At 42.6% G+C, this 15,589-nt stretch overlaps 1 protein-coding gene and 1 pseudogene across 1 annotated transcript; both read right to left on the reverse strand.

Moving 5' to 3' along the window:
- Window positions 1-78: 78 nt before the first annotated feature.
- On the reverse strand, window positions 79-725 carry LOC109945128 (photosystem II reaction center PSB28 protein, chloroplastic; the record flags this gene model as incomplete). The annotated part of the gene is made up of 1 exon (XM_020550942.1): window positions 79-725. A coding segment is annotated over one exon (420 nt), but the record flags the coding sequence as incomplete, so codon positions are not given.
- Window positions 726-3,473: 2,748 nt separating this feature from the next.
- On the reverse strand, window positions 3,474-4,108 carry LOC103650785 (photosystem II reaction center PSB28 protein, chloroplastic-like; annotated as a pseudogene).
- Window positions 4,109-15,589: the final 11,481 nt, after the last annotated feature.

Raw genomic sequence — 15,589 nt, forward strand, 5'->3', positions numbered from 1 at the left:
CATGCATGTCCGATTCAGTTAGGAATCTGAGATTATCTACTAGTTTGTTAAGATTTTGCATGTCCGAGTCCGATCGAGAATTAATAGTCCGATCCTGCCAGGCATATGAACGTTCAGAGCAAAACAAACCTCCCATATTTCTTTCTTTTCTCTACAAAAAAAAAATCACTCACAAGCACACAGCAGGTCACAATCACAACACCAGGGGCGCAGCACAGGGGAGAAAGGAAAGAAAAAAAAAAGAACACTAGCAAGCAAGCAGAACGTAGCGCAGCAGGCAGGCAATCGATCTCAAAGCCGGCTCGTCAGTTCTTGACGAACTGGAGGCCGTTGGCCTGAGAGTACCGCTCCATGAAGCGCATGAAGCGGTCCCAGTCCCGGGGCGTGCGCATGACGTACTTGGCCTCGATCCGCGCCGGCTTGCCGTTGACGAACTTGGCGCTCACGTCCACGGACTGCAGCACGCCCTCGTCGTCGATCATGTAGAAGCCCGTGATGTCCCCGAGCTCCGCCGACGAGTCGAACACCGACGGCTGCTCGAACGTGAAGATGGCCACGCCGTTCGTGCCGTCCCGGGACTTGGTCAGCCGCACGTCCGGGATCGTCTGCTCGTCCGTGCCCTGGATGAACTGGATCGCCGGCCGGACCGCCGCCGCCGCCACCACCACCTGCGGCCCCCGCCGGGGCGTCGCCCGCCGCGGTCGCCCAGGGCACTGCACCGATTTTAGGCATCATGGGAAACCAGGTACGATGAAGCAAAAAAATCTAGATTTTAGGCATGTTACACATCTTGTCCAAAAACAAGATTTACATAAGCTGGGGTCAACATAATAAAAACCGAAGGTTGAAATTACCTTCCTTCACCATCTCTCATGCCCTCTAGCTATTCTGCAAAATCCCCAAGGACTGAAGATGAGTTTTAGAATAACAGTCAGGGAAGCAGATGCACAAATACACATTTCCACCTGAACTTGAAACAATTGGCCATATACTAACAGCCGAGTGCTAAAATGTGATGCAGTAATAGCCATGACTTGCTTACTGCTGGTCCTACTGATGACACTGAAGAACATGATATTTGATTCAGTCCAATCCATGCCCAGGAAGCACCGGCTCAACGGTATCGACCAGGTGGGCAACTACGTGCCTGGCCTGACATTTGCTAATCAACAATGGCATGGACAGCTAAAACCAGAAACGATAGCTAGTTTTCCACTCCCATACCAACACTAATCGCCTTAACTTGTTAGCTAGTTTTGAATGCAGCGGCAACAACAAGTAAGAAAACATGACAAAACTTTTATCCTAGTGAAAATTGTATAGAAAACTACTGCAATATAGATAAGTGTAGAAAACAAATAAGCCTTAGAAAGCTTATCCCAATAACATATAGATACATATATATAAAATGGTGAATGAGTGTGTGCACCGTTTAATAGAGAGCTGATTTCATATGTAATAGAAAGTATGAAACTGAAGTACCACCAAGGATCAAAAGATAAAAATTACTTGCCCCAAAAATAAAAACAGAGAATAAGGTGTTTTGCCCTCGGGACCTGAGGTGTAAGATAGTTCCCAAAGATATGTGCACATGCACATGATTAAGCACGAAAGGGGTCATTATATGGATCGAGTCAAATTTTTAGTACTGACATATATAAAGAAATCATCATGATGTGAGGCATTTATTGATAAAATCTTCAACATGCAAGTCATACTTATTAACTACATAACATGATTTCAACAAGAAATAGTGAAATGAATATGAAATACACATGTGCAAATACAATATTCTAGAAAAACAATGGAAATCTTCGGAACTAAGTTACAATTTCACAGAGAAAATACAACAGAGTGGAGGGACATTCAATTAAAACTTTTTTAATGTAGATCAGACTTAGAAATAAGTAGAAGAGTATCATTAGATTTACAAACATAAAACGATGATAAAGATCTATGGTCCCGCCTGCTTGCATGGAATCCCTTTAAGCGCTTCTACTCGCTTTGGTCAAAATATGGTTCTCCCCACTTCGCTATGACCACAAGATATTGATGAATTATCACCATAGGTGAAAACCTATTTAGACAAAATCCTTCAGAACACCAAGGCAAGGAAAATCAGTAATACAGCGATAGGCATAACTGGCTTTAATTAAGGAATCATAAATTACTTCCCCAAACTATGTAACAAAACCGACATGGTTGCCAAAAGTAGATATGTTTAAATTATACGCTAGATCGATTCCAATCATCACACCTGCAACAGATGTCAATGGACATAGCTATACTTAATGCAAATCAAACAAATAAAAGGATAAGAAATTGGCAGTTCATACCGGTTGGCGATGGGTATATGGACATATTGTCTGTTGTGTAATCCATGAACTTGGCTCTTGTATAACGTTCTATGTCATGTGAATCATAAGTCTCCCCAATGCAGTTGCACATCGATCCAATACTTGTTACTTGCTTTCTGATCCAAGACATGCTTTGACTCAGAATCCACTCACGTATAACACCATATATTTATACATCTTTTAGTTGAGTAAAACATGCAATCATCAATATAGATAAACCCCCTGCTTATAATGAATCAGGCTTATAACAACAAATGATAATATGAAGGATTTAATTAACTTTAGTTTTCTTCAAACTTGTAGCTGACCATATATTTATATATCTTTTAGTTGAGTAAAACATGCAATCATCAATGAAGATAAACCCCTTGCTTTATAATGAATCAGGCTTATTTTTTATAATGGAAACAAAAAATGTTCCAGCCTTTTATAGTTTCCTACATAGGACATTACAGTTTGAAAACTAATAAAACATGCATCATTAAAAAAAGAACATTCTTGAAAATAACTTGTTCTCGAATCAAGCGTCCTTTAATCTGGCATTAGACCTCCAACCATGTTTTGCAATGATCTCCATTGCCACCGTCTCTAAGGATTGATATACCACACGAATCTCTTGGTGAGCTTCTTGTTTCTGCAATAATCTTCAAAGTCTGAGCCAATACGTCCCCCTGAAAGGAACCTGCAAAATTGATGGTATTGGTTTAAAATTAAAGGCCACATCATTGCGGCACAACCAAATAGACCAAAACATTGTCGTCACTCCAATTATGATTTTTTTCCGATGAGCTATTCCCTTGTTAGTAGCCCAATTCTCAACTATATGATTACTATTGATGGGTCTCTCTGTATTTAAAGCAAAGTAAATAATACTCCAAATGTTTCTGATAAGGTAACGATAAAAAAATATGTTGAATAGTCTCATTCTCATTAAAAAACAACATTTCATACTCCCTGTCCACCCACGTTTAGCTAAATTGACTTTAGTGGGAGTAACTCCTCTCCCTAAGTACTACAAGAACATTTTAATTTTGAGAGGGAGTTTTAGTTTCCAAAGCAACATATTATGGATTAAAGTGGAAGTATTCATTAAAAGCGGTACATTGACTAGACTGAGAAAACTCCATTTCAATGTGGTCCCCATAAGAATTTATCCTTCGAATGACCCAAAAGAATAGATGCGAGTAAAATTGATAAATTATGCCACTCAACCCTCGTCGTCCTTGCCGTTGACGAACTTGGCGCTCACGTCCACGGACTGCAGCACGCCCTCGTCGTTGATCATGTAGAAGCCCGTGATGTCCCGAGCTCCGCCGAAGAGTCGAACACTGACGGCTGCTCGAACGTGAAGATGGCCACACTGTTCGTGCCATCCCAGGACTTGGTCAGTCGCACGTCCGGGATCGTCTGCTCGTCCGTGCCCTGGATGAACTGGATTGCTGGCCAGACCGCTGCCACCTGTGTCCACCACCGCCACTTGTGTCCCCTGCCAGGGCGTCGCCCGTCGCGATCGCCCAGGGCACTGCACCGACACGCCGTGGAACAGCGACTGCAGCCGCCGGCTAACGCCACCTGGATGAACCAGCGAACACGTGCAGCTAGTCTGAAAAGCGAGCGCGGACCGGAGGACATAGATATGCAGAGTGTGTGTGTGACGTACCTGCGACATACCGACGGGGCTGCTGTGCTATCTGTGCCGACACCGGCGAGGCGGCGACCGCGAGAGCCTTCATCGCTGCGACTGCAGCCATCCTCCAGCTTTGCCCTGCTGGTGGACTGGTGGTTGTGGCTCTCGAGCGATCAAGGCAGCTGCGGCTTGGGCGTGGCGGGCGGGGAAGCTGCTGCCTGCGGGGATTGGTGTGGTTTCTGGAAAGGAAGAAGAGATATCACAATTGTTTAGGTTAGCATCTATAACCAATTACCTGATATCTTCACCAATCATTTAGATGAAAAGATTTTTATTTTAGCAAGCTTAGAAATGAACTAAATGTCTTAGATTCTCAGAACTTTGATTAAAATTTTGCACACATTGCTCATTTTATACCGTTGATTATGATATGTCTCTTTCATTTGGTACAAATAAATATTTCTTATTTTTCTTGTGCCAAAGCTAAGACTAATATGCTTCCATGTGTATTTCTATACTCAATCTTAGATTGAAAAGAAAATGGAGTTATAGGCAAAGGTAAGGCTTCCACTACATCTTCGTCAGCATTATATACCCATTGCCCTACTTATGTATTTACATTCATATCTTTCTTGTAATAGGTCTCCAGATTTCTTATTTTTTGGCGCTTAATACAAAGGGGGAGAAATTAATAGGCCAAAGCAAAAGGACCGCACTACCACCCTGTTTTCTGAAAACTTTTTCCAAATTGAAACTATTGCATTTGTAAAAACCCTCTTGACAACTAAGTGAAGAACTTTTTCAGGGGAGCTTTTATTTAGCCAAAGGAAAAGCATTTGAAGAAGTGGATAATCTTTCAAAACTTGAAAATGTCTTTAGAAATTATATTCTTATACCATTGGCTAATTGTAAAAGAATTTGAAAATATTTTTCCAAAAGATTTGCAAAAACAAGCTAAGTGGTGCAAATGTGGTCCAATTTTTTTGACTATATATCTAAACCCTCTTATACTTAGAACTGCTTTCATTCTCAAAAAGTAATTTATGCACATATGTCAAAATGCAAAATAGCTATATTTATATACTTTGTATTTGCTTTGGTTTGTGTTGACTTCAATCACCAAAAGGGGGAGATTGAAAAGGAAATGGCCTCAACCATTTCCTATAATCGATTTTGGTCTTTGATGTCCACCACAAATCTCATGGACTAACTAGTTTGCCTAGTTGATCATTTCTCAGGTGCATAAAGTTCATATACATCATATCTAAGTCGACTGTCTAGAGTACCGTAGATTATTCTGGACATGGGAAGTGTTTTAGAAATTCATCTGTGCGTGGACCGTCCGGGCCCTCGCGGCGGACCGTCCGTGACAACAGGGTGAGCCTCGGACAGGAACACTGCAAAAACACGTGTTAACACTACTGACTGTCCGAAGGAGAAGCGAGCACCGTTTGGGACCAAGCTCGAACCGTCCGGCCTCAGGCGCAGACCGTTTGGTCGTTGAAAAACCAGAAAAACTCGAAGGTGACGGGTTCGATAAAATACATTTTTAGCGTCCTCGCGGACCGTCCCGGGTGCATGACCGGACCGTCCGTGATTGCTCTGCTTGACATCTAACGACGCATTTAATGCACTATAGCCGTTGATATAGCCGTTACTGCTGACCGTTGCGATTTGAGCCGTTGATGTGCAGGGGCGGATCATCCGAACTAGGGGCGCGGCCCGTCTGCGGTCGGTAGAAAAGGAGCAACGACTAGGAAGTGGTTAGTGGTTATAAATACAGCCCCAACAGCTGTAACACCCTAGGTGTTAAGCGCCACTAAAAAATGGAACATGGCATCATCTTGAGCATCATTATCACATGAGATCATCCAAGCATTTGATACCTGTTGCATTCACCTTAAAATAGTATAACTTATTATGCTTATGCCTGGTTGGGATGAAAGTATGGGTCGATTTGGTAAAAGCCCTATTTAAGAATCAAATTTGGTAATTTTATTTTCTGCTCTCACGTAAAATAAAATTTGGGTAAAACTTTATTTTATTTCTTGGTAGAAAAAGTTTATTTTGTTACGAAATAGGTTATTTGGTCGAGTAGCAAGGGGCTAGTCACTAAATAATTACCAACATAGGGTAACAATAAATTTTAAGAATTAGTATTAGGTTTCTGTGACTCGTATCACATTAGTTCTAATCGATGTAAATTTGGTTAAAACAGGGTTCAAATTTTAGTCTGATCTGGTAATTCAAAGATTTTGGAGACGTCAACTCCAATAAATTTTAAAGACGTCAACTCATGTTGGATTGAGCTCTATGGGTAATTAGAGGCAATAGACTTTGAACGGTGAGAAATAATTATATTGTATTATGGTTTAATAAAAAACATGCATGAAAATCATTTTTTCCTTCTCTATCCGCTGCCACCTTATGGCCTTATCTGCTCCACGCAAACTCCAGCCATCTCTATTTTCTCCCTCCATCGCACAAGCCGACATCTAGTATTCATTGTTATCAAGCGCTTAGCTCTAGAATTTTCTTTACCGCCTCCTTATCCTATGCACTCGGCTCCCTAGGATATTCTTCACCTTGATTCTCCCAACCTTCCTGTACGTATTCTACTGCTCCACCGATCGGCTCCCTCTGACCTCCGTGCTACTGGTCGCCAGCACTCGGCACTCAGGCCGTTGGACACCGGCGTCGTGAGTCGCGCTCGTCTCTACCTCTACATATACTAGCGCCCAGCGCCCAGCGCCCTACACCTGCTCACCCGCTCCCCATCGCGCTCGACACCGCCCCAGCCTCAAGCTGCACTCGCCGGACAGCATCCTCCTCATCGCGCTCGAAAGCAGCCACTCTTAAAATTATAGGCATTTTCCGTATCATTTTAATTCCATAAATTAATATTATGATGATGACATATAAAAGATAATTAATCATGACATCAAATATATCCATAACAATATGGATCATGAGAACATAAAGCATATGAGTTATATAAATCATATAAATACGATAAACATGTAAACTGACTGGACGATTGAAAATAAACAGATAGAAACACAAACAGCATGACTGTAAAATTAAAACAGACAGATTTATCATATTACAATAAGACAGAACAGATAAGATAAAATCATCCCTAAATATGAAACAGCATAGATGAATATATGAAACATATAAAATATCCAGAACACAAATCAGTAAGTAAATAAAACGATCATACCCTCCGATGCACTCTTATGATCCAGATCCTTGGCCAGCTTCTTTTGTCATGTTGGAGATGTTTTGGGCAGTCGCGTAGACGCTCCCCAAAAACCTAATTGCCGATCCCCCGTGCAAGGTCTCGAACGGCACCGGCTTCGGAGGCACCTGCCCTCTCGCTTCTCTGTGCGCGCAGAGTCACGAGATGGAAATACCCTCACTCGGCGGCTGGACTGTGATTCTGAAAGTGTTCTCTCGTGTACCGAGTGACAGGGGTACTCCTCTATTTAACCTCTCGCAGAGGGAAGCTGAAGGAGAAAGGTCGCCGAGTCACGCCAAGAGTCGGCCAGCTCTAGCCGAGTTATGCCATGAGTCAGCCAGCTCTTGCCGAGTCACGCCATAAGTCGGCAGCTGAAGGAGAAGGGTCACTCGGCTGGCTGACGAAGAGACAGGGTCACTCGGCAGACGAAGAGACAGGGTCACTCGGCTTACGTACGCGGTTAGTGAGTGCTAAAAATTAACACAACCACACCACGCCCGCTCGCCTGCCTGCCTGCCTGCCTGCCTCGCCTCGCCTCGCCACGCCCGGCCCGGCCCGGCCCGGCCGGCGGCGGCGGCGGCGCGCGCGCGCGCGTGTGGCACGCCCTTGTCCATTTCTTGACTTCTCAAGTTAAGTGGAATAAATCCCACCATATAAGTCAAGGCAAAAGACCCTTGGACTTCCAATGTGGTACTATTGGTATTCTCCACCATTACACACCATAGAGTTTATTCAATAAATGGGCCAAGCCCATAAAAGATCCAACAATCCCCACCAAACTCTAGGGTTTGTAATGATGAAGTATTAGAATCACAATCCTTTGATATACCAGTGTTTCGATGGAGACTGTTAAGTTGAACATCCATCTAGAATAAGAGTTTCACTCATTCACAACTGAACAATGGACTATGCCTTGAATTGACAGTTTTGTGCGAAAAAAGATTCACTCAAATCCTTTGCTGATACTAGGCTGCAAAAGGGTATTCCCGCTGTTTAGAAGCATATAAGTCACACTTCAGTGCCTTTCATGAGTATTTAGGGATTACCCAAGTCCCATAGACTGTGACTAGCAGTCTGACTCATATAGGTATATTCCTCAGAAGATGTTCTGTAGGACAACATCTCACCTTTATAAGACTCTTGGAATACATTAAGGTAAAAACCATCCTGCCTTACAGATAGGAAAGATGTGCATCAGAAATGAGTTAAAGAAGGGATCTTTCCTCACAATCTACTCCTAGCTTGTTTCTCCACTCTACTTCACGGGATCTCCGATCACATAGAGCAGGTTACCACTAGAGTAGATCTCACATGGGTCTCATACCCATTTCCCTCGATGCACTTTCTATCACATTGCGTGATAGACCCTTAGTGAATTGATCTGCCAGATTATTTGATGTGTGGACATAATCCACAGTTATAACTCCGGAGTTTTTCAACTTTCTGACAGATTTCAATCTCCTCTTAACATGCCTTGTAGACTTCATGTTATTCCTAGAACTGTTAACCTTTGTAATCACCGTTTGGTTGTCACAGTTCATGGAAATAGCCGGTATCGGTTTTTCAACTACCGGTAAGTCCAATAGGAAATCATGAAGCCACTCGGCCTCAGCCCCAGCAGTGTCTAATGCTGCGAGTTCTGCTTCCATTGTAGACTTCGTTAAGATAGTCTGCTTGCAAGACTTCCAGGAAACAGCACCACCTCCAAACAGAAACACATATCCGCTTGTGGCATAAAGCTCATCAGCATCAGAAATCCAGTTGGCATCACAATAGCCTTCCAGCACTTTTGGGTTTCCGGTATAATGAATACCGTATGTCATGGTACCTTTCAAATACCGCAACACTCTCTCAAGAGCACGCCAGTGATCATCTCCTGGTTTTGACACAAACCGACTTAGCTTACTCACAGCATAAGAGATGTCTGGCCTTGTTGCACTTGCAAGGTACATGAGCGAGCCAATGATCTGGGAGTATGTCAGTTGATCCCTTGCTATTCTCCGATTCTTTCTTAATAGCACACTGGGGTCATAAGGTGTAAGAGCAGGATCACAGTCACTAAAACCAAAGCGACTCAATACCTTTTCCACATAATGGGATTGTAACAAAGTTACCCCACCATCAGCTTCTCTAACAAGCTTGATGTTTAGAATGACATCAGCCTCTCCCAAATCTTTCATTTCGAAATTGCTCGATAGAAGACTTTTAACTTCCTCAATCACATTGAGATTTGATCCAAAGATCAAAATGTCATTAACATAAAGGCACAGCATAACAGACTCACCCCCACCATACCGATAGTATACACACGTGTCAGATTCATTTACAACAAAGCCAGCTGCTGTAAGAGTATTATCAAACTTTTCATGCCATTGCTTAGGTGCTTGTTTTAGGCCATACAATGATTTTATCAACCTGCACACCTTGTTCTCTTGACCATCCGCAATGAACCCTTCTGGCTGATCCATATAGATCTCCTCATCCAACTCTCCATTTAGGAAAGCTGTCTTAACATCCATCTGATGAATGATGAGACCATAAGAGGCTGCCACGGCTATTAATGTGCGAATTGTAGTCAATCGAGCCACTGGCGAGTAGGTGTCAAAGAAATCTTCACCCTCCTTTTGGGTATATCCTTTGGCCACAAGCCTTGCCTTGTACCTCTCAATTGTACCATCAGGCCTAAGCTTTTTCTTGAAGATCCATTTGCAACCTATAGGTTGACAACCATAAGGACGGTCAACGACCTCCCAAGTTCCATTAGACATAATAGATTCCATCTCACTCCTTACTGCTTCCTTCCATAAGTCAGCATCAGGAGAGGAATATGCCTCACTAATGGTAGTTGGTGTGTCTTCCACAAGGTACACTATAAAGACATTACTAAAGGATTTTGCAACCCTCTGTCTCTTGCTCTTTCGAGTGACCATAGTGTCATCCTCCTCAGGGATGTGCACGTGAGAATCCTCAGCATGATCTATAGGAATCGACAGTTCGTGCTCATGGGAAATTATAGTCTCATGACTTGTATCACTAGGTGTATTCTTCATGGGAAACTCATTCTCAAAAAATGTTGCATCTCTTGATTCCATGATAGTATCAACATACATATCAGGCACATCAGATTTTATAATTAAGAACCTATACCCAGTGCTGTGAAAAGAGTACCCAAGGAATATACAGTCAACAGTTTTAGGCCCAAGTTTACGCTTTTTGTTGATTGGCACATTCACTTTAGCCAAGCAACCCCAAGTGCGCAAATACGAGAGATTCACTCTTCTCTTTTCCCATTCCTCAAATGGAGTGATCTCTTTGTTCTTTTTTGGAACTCTATTCAGGACATGACATGTTGTCAAAATCGCCTCACCCCACCATACCTTGGATAATCCCGCTGTACTCAACATGGCATTCACCAAATCTGTTAGAGTGCGGTTTTTCCTTTCAGCAATCCCATTGGATTGTGGTGAGAATGGCGGTGTCCTCTCATGAATAATACCATGTTCCACGCAGAACTCATCAAACATATTAGAGAAATATTCTCCACCTCGGTCGGACCTTAAACGTTTTATTTTCCTCTAAAGTTGGTTCTCAACTTCAGCTTTATAGGCCTTAAAATAATTGAACGCTTCATCTTTTGTTTTTAAGAGATACACATAACAAAATCTAGTGGAGTCATCTATAAAAGTGAGAAAGTATCTTTTACCACCTTTGGTCAAAATTCCATTCATCTCGCACAGATCAGAATGAACAAGTTCTAGAGGTGCCAAACACCTCGCCTCAGCAGCCTTGTGAGGCTTGCGGGGTTGTTTTGATTCAACACACACATGGAACTTAGACTTTTTGACCAAGTTAAATTTAGGAATTAAATTTATATTTGCTAACCGCATAAGACAGCCAAAGCTTGCATGACAAAAACGTGAATGCCATAAATCTGACTCATCAGAAAAATGAACAGAATTCACCAGTTTATTACACACATCATGCAGAGATAAGCGGAACAAGCCTCCGCAGTCATATCCTTTACCAACAAAAGTACCATGTTTTGACACAACACATTTATTAGACCCAAGAACAACTTTGTATCCATCTCGACATAGCATAGAAGCGCTAACGAGATTCTTCTTGATAGAGGGCACATGCTGCACGCTCTTCAATGGCACCGTCTTTCCCGAAGTAAACTTCAGAATGACCGTACCAACACCAAGAACATGAGCACGCGACCCATTTCCCATCAACAAGGCGCCAGACCTCCCGACCTGATAGGAAGTGAACATAGAGGCATCAGCACCCACATGAATGTTTGCACCACTGTCCATCCACCACTCAGGTGAATTACAGACTGAGAGAACAAATGGTAAAGAATTACCATACCCAGATGTTCCTTCTTCAGTTTCAGTGGTTACAACATTAGCTGATTTCTTGTCTTGAGTGAACTTGCGATCAGGGCACTCTCTTGCCCAATATTGATCACTGCCACAGACAAAGCATCCTCCCTTTCCCTTGTTATTGTTGTTCTTCTTTTTAAACTTTGCTGGTTGAACAGGTTTATTCGCGTTCTCTGGTTTGTTCTGGTTTTTCTTCTTGTTAAACTTGCGGAAGTTTCTCTTCTGCACCACATTAGCAGTAGAGGTCTCCACACCTTTTCCATTGTCCTTTGATCTAGCTCTTTCCTCAACATCAAGAGTACCAATGAGCTCCTCCACATTGAACTCTTGTCTCTTATGTTTGAGAGAGGTAGCAAAGTCCTTCCAAGAAGGTGGTAACTTGGCGATTATACCGCCAGCCACAAACTTGTCAGGCAAAGGACAAGGAAAAAGTTCGAGTTCCTTAGCTAGTGCCTGAAACTCATGAGCCTGTTCCACTACAGATCGGTTCTCAACCATCTTGTAGTCATACAGCTGCTCCATGAGGTACAGCTCGCTACCAGCGTCAGTTACTCCAAACTTTCCGACAAGTGCATCCCACAGCTCTTTCCCTGTGGGAAGGATGATATAGCTTTTCTGGAATTTTGTGTCCAGTGCACTAATTATTGCTCCTCGAAAGAGGTTGTCTTCAGCCTTAAACTTAGCCTCATCCTCAAGAGGTAAGTTGGCAGGCTTGCCCTCAGCGGCATGAAAACAAGACATTGCAGTTAGCCACAATTCCATCTTAGCTTTCCATATCAAGAAGTTTTTACCATCAAAAGGATCAGGCTTTAGCACAGCAGCAAAACCTCTGACAGAAAAATGCCTAACATTAGGTTTTTGGAATGTTAGAATTATAGGCATTTTCCGTATCATTTTAATTCCATAAATTAATATTATGATGATGACATATAAAAGATAATTAATCATGACATCAAATATATCCATAACAATATGGATCATGAGAACATAAAGCATATGAGTTATATAAATCATATAAATACGATAAACATGTAAATTGACTGGACGATTGAAAATAAACAGATAGAAACACAAACAACATGACTGTAAAATTAAAACAGACAGATCTATCATATTACAATAAGACAGAACAGATAAGATAAAATCATTCCTAAATATGAAACAACATAGATGAATATATGAAACATATAAAATATCCAGAACACAAATTAGTAAGTAAATAAAACGATCATACCCTCCGATGCGCTCTAATGATCCAGATCCTTGGCCAGCTTCTTTTGTCATGTTAGAGATGTTTTGGACAGTCGCGTAGACGCTCCCCAAAAACCTAATTGTCGATCCCCCGTGCAAGGTCTCAAACGGCACCGGCTTCGAAGGCACCTGCCCTCTCGCTTCTCTGTGCGCGCAGAGTCACGAGATGGAAATACCCTCACTCGGTGGTTAGTGAGTGCTAAAAATTAACACAACCACACCACGCCCGCTCGCCTGCCTGCCTGCCACGCCCGGCCCGGCCCGGCCCGGCCGGCGGCGGCGGCGGCGCGCGCGCGCGTGTGGCACGCCCTTGTCCATTTCTTGACTTCTCAAGTTAAGTGGAATAAATCCCACCATATAAGTCAAGGCAAAAGACCCTTGGACTTCCAATGTGGTACTATTGGTATTCTCCACCATTACACACCATAGAGTTTATTCAATAAAATGGGCCAAGCCCATAAAAGATCCAACAGCCACTTGACTCATTTTTCCTTGCTCTGATACGTCATCGCGTGGAGCTGCTGAACGCCGCTGTCTGCAGCTCCTGTATCACCGTGCCGGCGCTCGGCTCCCCAACGCCTACTGCTCACTCTACAGCAGCTCGCTGGCTCCCTAAAAATTCCCCAGTCATCTTTTGACTTCCTACCTCGCCGGTTCGTCGTCGTTGTCGTTATTTGTTTAAAATTGCCGATCGAAATTCTTAGCTTTGTTCGGCATCACCTCATGCAGTTCGTCGTGTCGTCATCCATGCTGTCTCGCGACGTCGTACTCCTCACACTTTGTTTCCTCCATGTTGGCGATGCTTGCTGAAAGCCTGAGTAAGTGCTTCAATGTCTGAAATTATGGTGGGTGCCAAAAGTTTGTCTGATATATGACATCGTTCGGTAGTTGTTGTCTGGTGGATGGTGTAGCTGTATGTGTCTCGACGCCCTAGCTGTTCGCTCAGTACGTCACTTCTTGCGACTATGATTTTAATATCGTAGATTTATGCTTGCGTCGGTGAGGATGGTTGTGTGTTTTGATTATAGGAGAGCGTGGTCCGAGAAAATTGTTTCATATGTGTTATTGGTCGACTGGTGGTCTGCGCCATCGGTCTATATCTTGTGCAGATGAATCGCAGTAGTGCGATTAGTGGTCGGAAGGAATTAGATAGTGAATAAAAGTGAATTTCAGTACGTCGCTCGCTAGATATCCAAAAAATGACTTGAGTTAGGTTCACCACCATTTGGCGAATCTCCACTTGACGTTGGTATTGCGTAGGCTTAGATTCTCTTGTAGTACATTTTGATTTAATTGGGGTGTATTCCGTTAGTCGCCAATTATCTATGTTATTAGAAATACATTTTCCGTCAGTTGTCAATTATTCGCTTAATTAGAAGTATCTTACTGTTGTGAAATAAATCACCAATGGAAATAATAAAAATAACTAATTTATACTTTGAATTTTGCGAATTGTATGAATATTATGCGTGAAGTGCAACTTTTCTGTGTGGGGATATTATGCTCGGGGGTTTATCTTTAAATTTTTATATTGCATCTGTGTCCATTTCATCATCACATCATGATCATAGCATACATCTTTACTTTACGTGTAGATCACGTTACTGGTGGATCAATCGCTTGGTGAAACAATTTCCTAGAGACTGGTCATCACCCTGAAGACTTATGACATTTTATTTTCTTAGTCTTCTGCTCTTCTCGGCAGCAAAGATAAGCCCCGGTGCATTCACCACTTTCCTTGTTGTTTACAAAACTTTTATCACTGTATATGATGCATTAGGTGCTAGGAGTTGCGTGATCAAACAATTGATGCATTACCATCCTTGAGAATTTGAATAATCATTCTTTGATACCTATTTTATGAAAAACTAGTGCTGCTTAGCCCTGCTTAAAGTGATAAGATTTTGAAATTTATTTTGATTACTGGTTATTGTTATGTGTGAATGAACTTGAGTTAGATAATTAATATGAGACCGGGTGGGTGGCTTGCATCGTGAAATGAGTCAGTGTAGTGCTCCGCCTGTGTCGATTAAGGACCATTCGATGTAGGCTTGATGAGGTGAGACTTTGCAACTAGCCACATGCTCTGGTAAGTCTGAACCCGACTATTTCATACGTGAAAAGACAACCACGCACTGGGCGTGGGAGATGGTGGGAGTAGCGTGTACCCTCCTGGCTAGAGGCTGGACGGAGGAGTACTGTGCTCCCGGGTAGCACAGACCGGTTCACGTTGTGGAGGATCTGTGGGTACGATTGACATATGCAAGGGTTAAGTGCTACATATGTCGTGTGGTTAGGAATCCCCAGCTGGGTATAATCGGTTGGAATCGTCGTTGCTCCTTGGTTATAGAGACTCGACTCACTGACCACTCATCGTAGTTAATAAGTGAAACATGAATTGGCTAAAAGAAAGCTAGATATGACAAGTGAATGCTCTCGATCAGGAAAATATAGAATCAGGTAAGAACTGAAATTGATAATTAAAAGATGGCTTAAGGATCTACTATTAGTAAGTTTTTCTGCAAAATGAGTACTTGATTATTGCTTAGACTTACCTTGATTCCTAAAAGCCAACATATCCTTGGAGGCTTTTTCTTTAGTCGGGTAAGACTTGCGAAAGTACACTTCGTACTCAGAGTTTTCGAACTCATGTTGCTGCAGGTAATAGATTTGTGCTGCTGTTGATGGTGCTAAGTGTCGGTGGGCTCGGCCTCCCTATATAAGTAAT

The sequence above is a fragment of the Zea mays genome, chromosome 3, assembly GCF_902167145.1.
Source record: "Zea mays cultivar B73 chromosome 3, Zm-B73-REFERENCE-NAM-5.0, whole genome shotgun sequence".
In the NCBI taxonomy this organism is placed as follows: Eukaryota; Viridiplantae; Streptophyta; class Magnoliopsida; order Poales; family Poaceae; genus Zea; species Zea mays.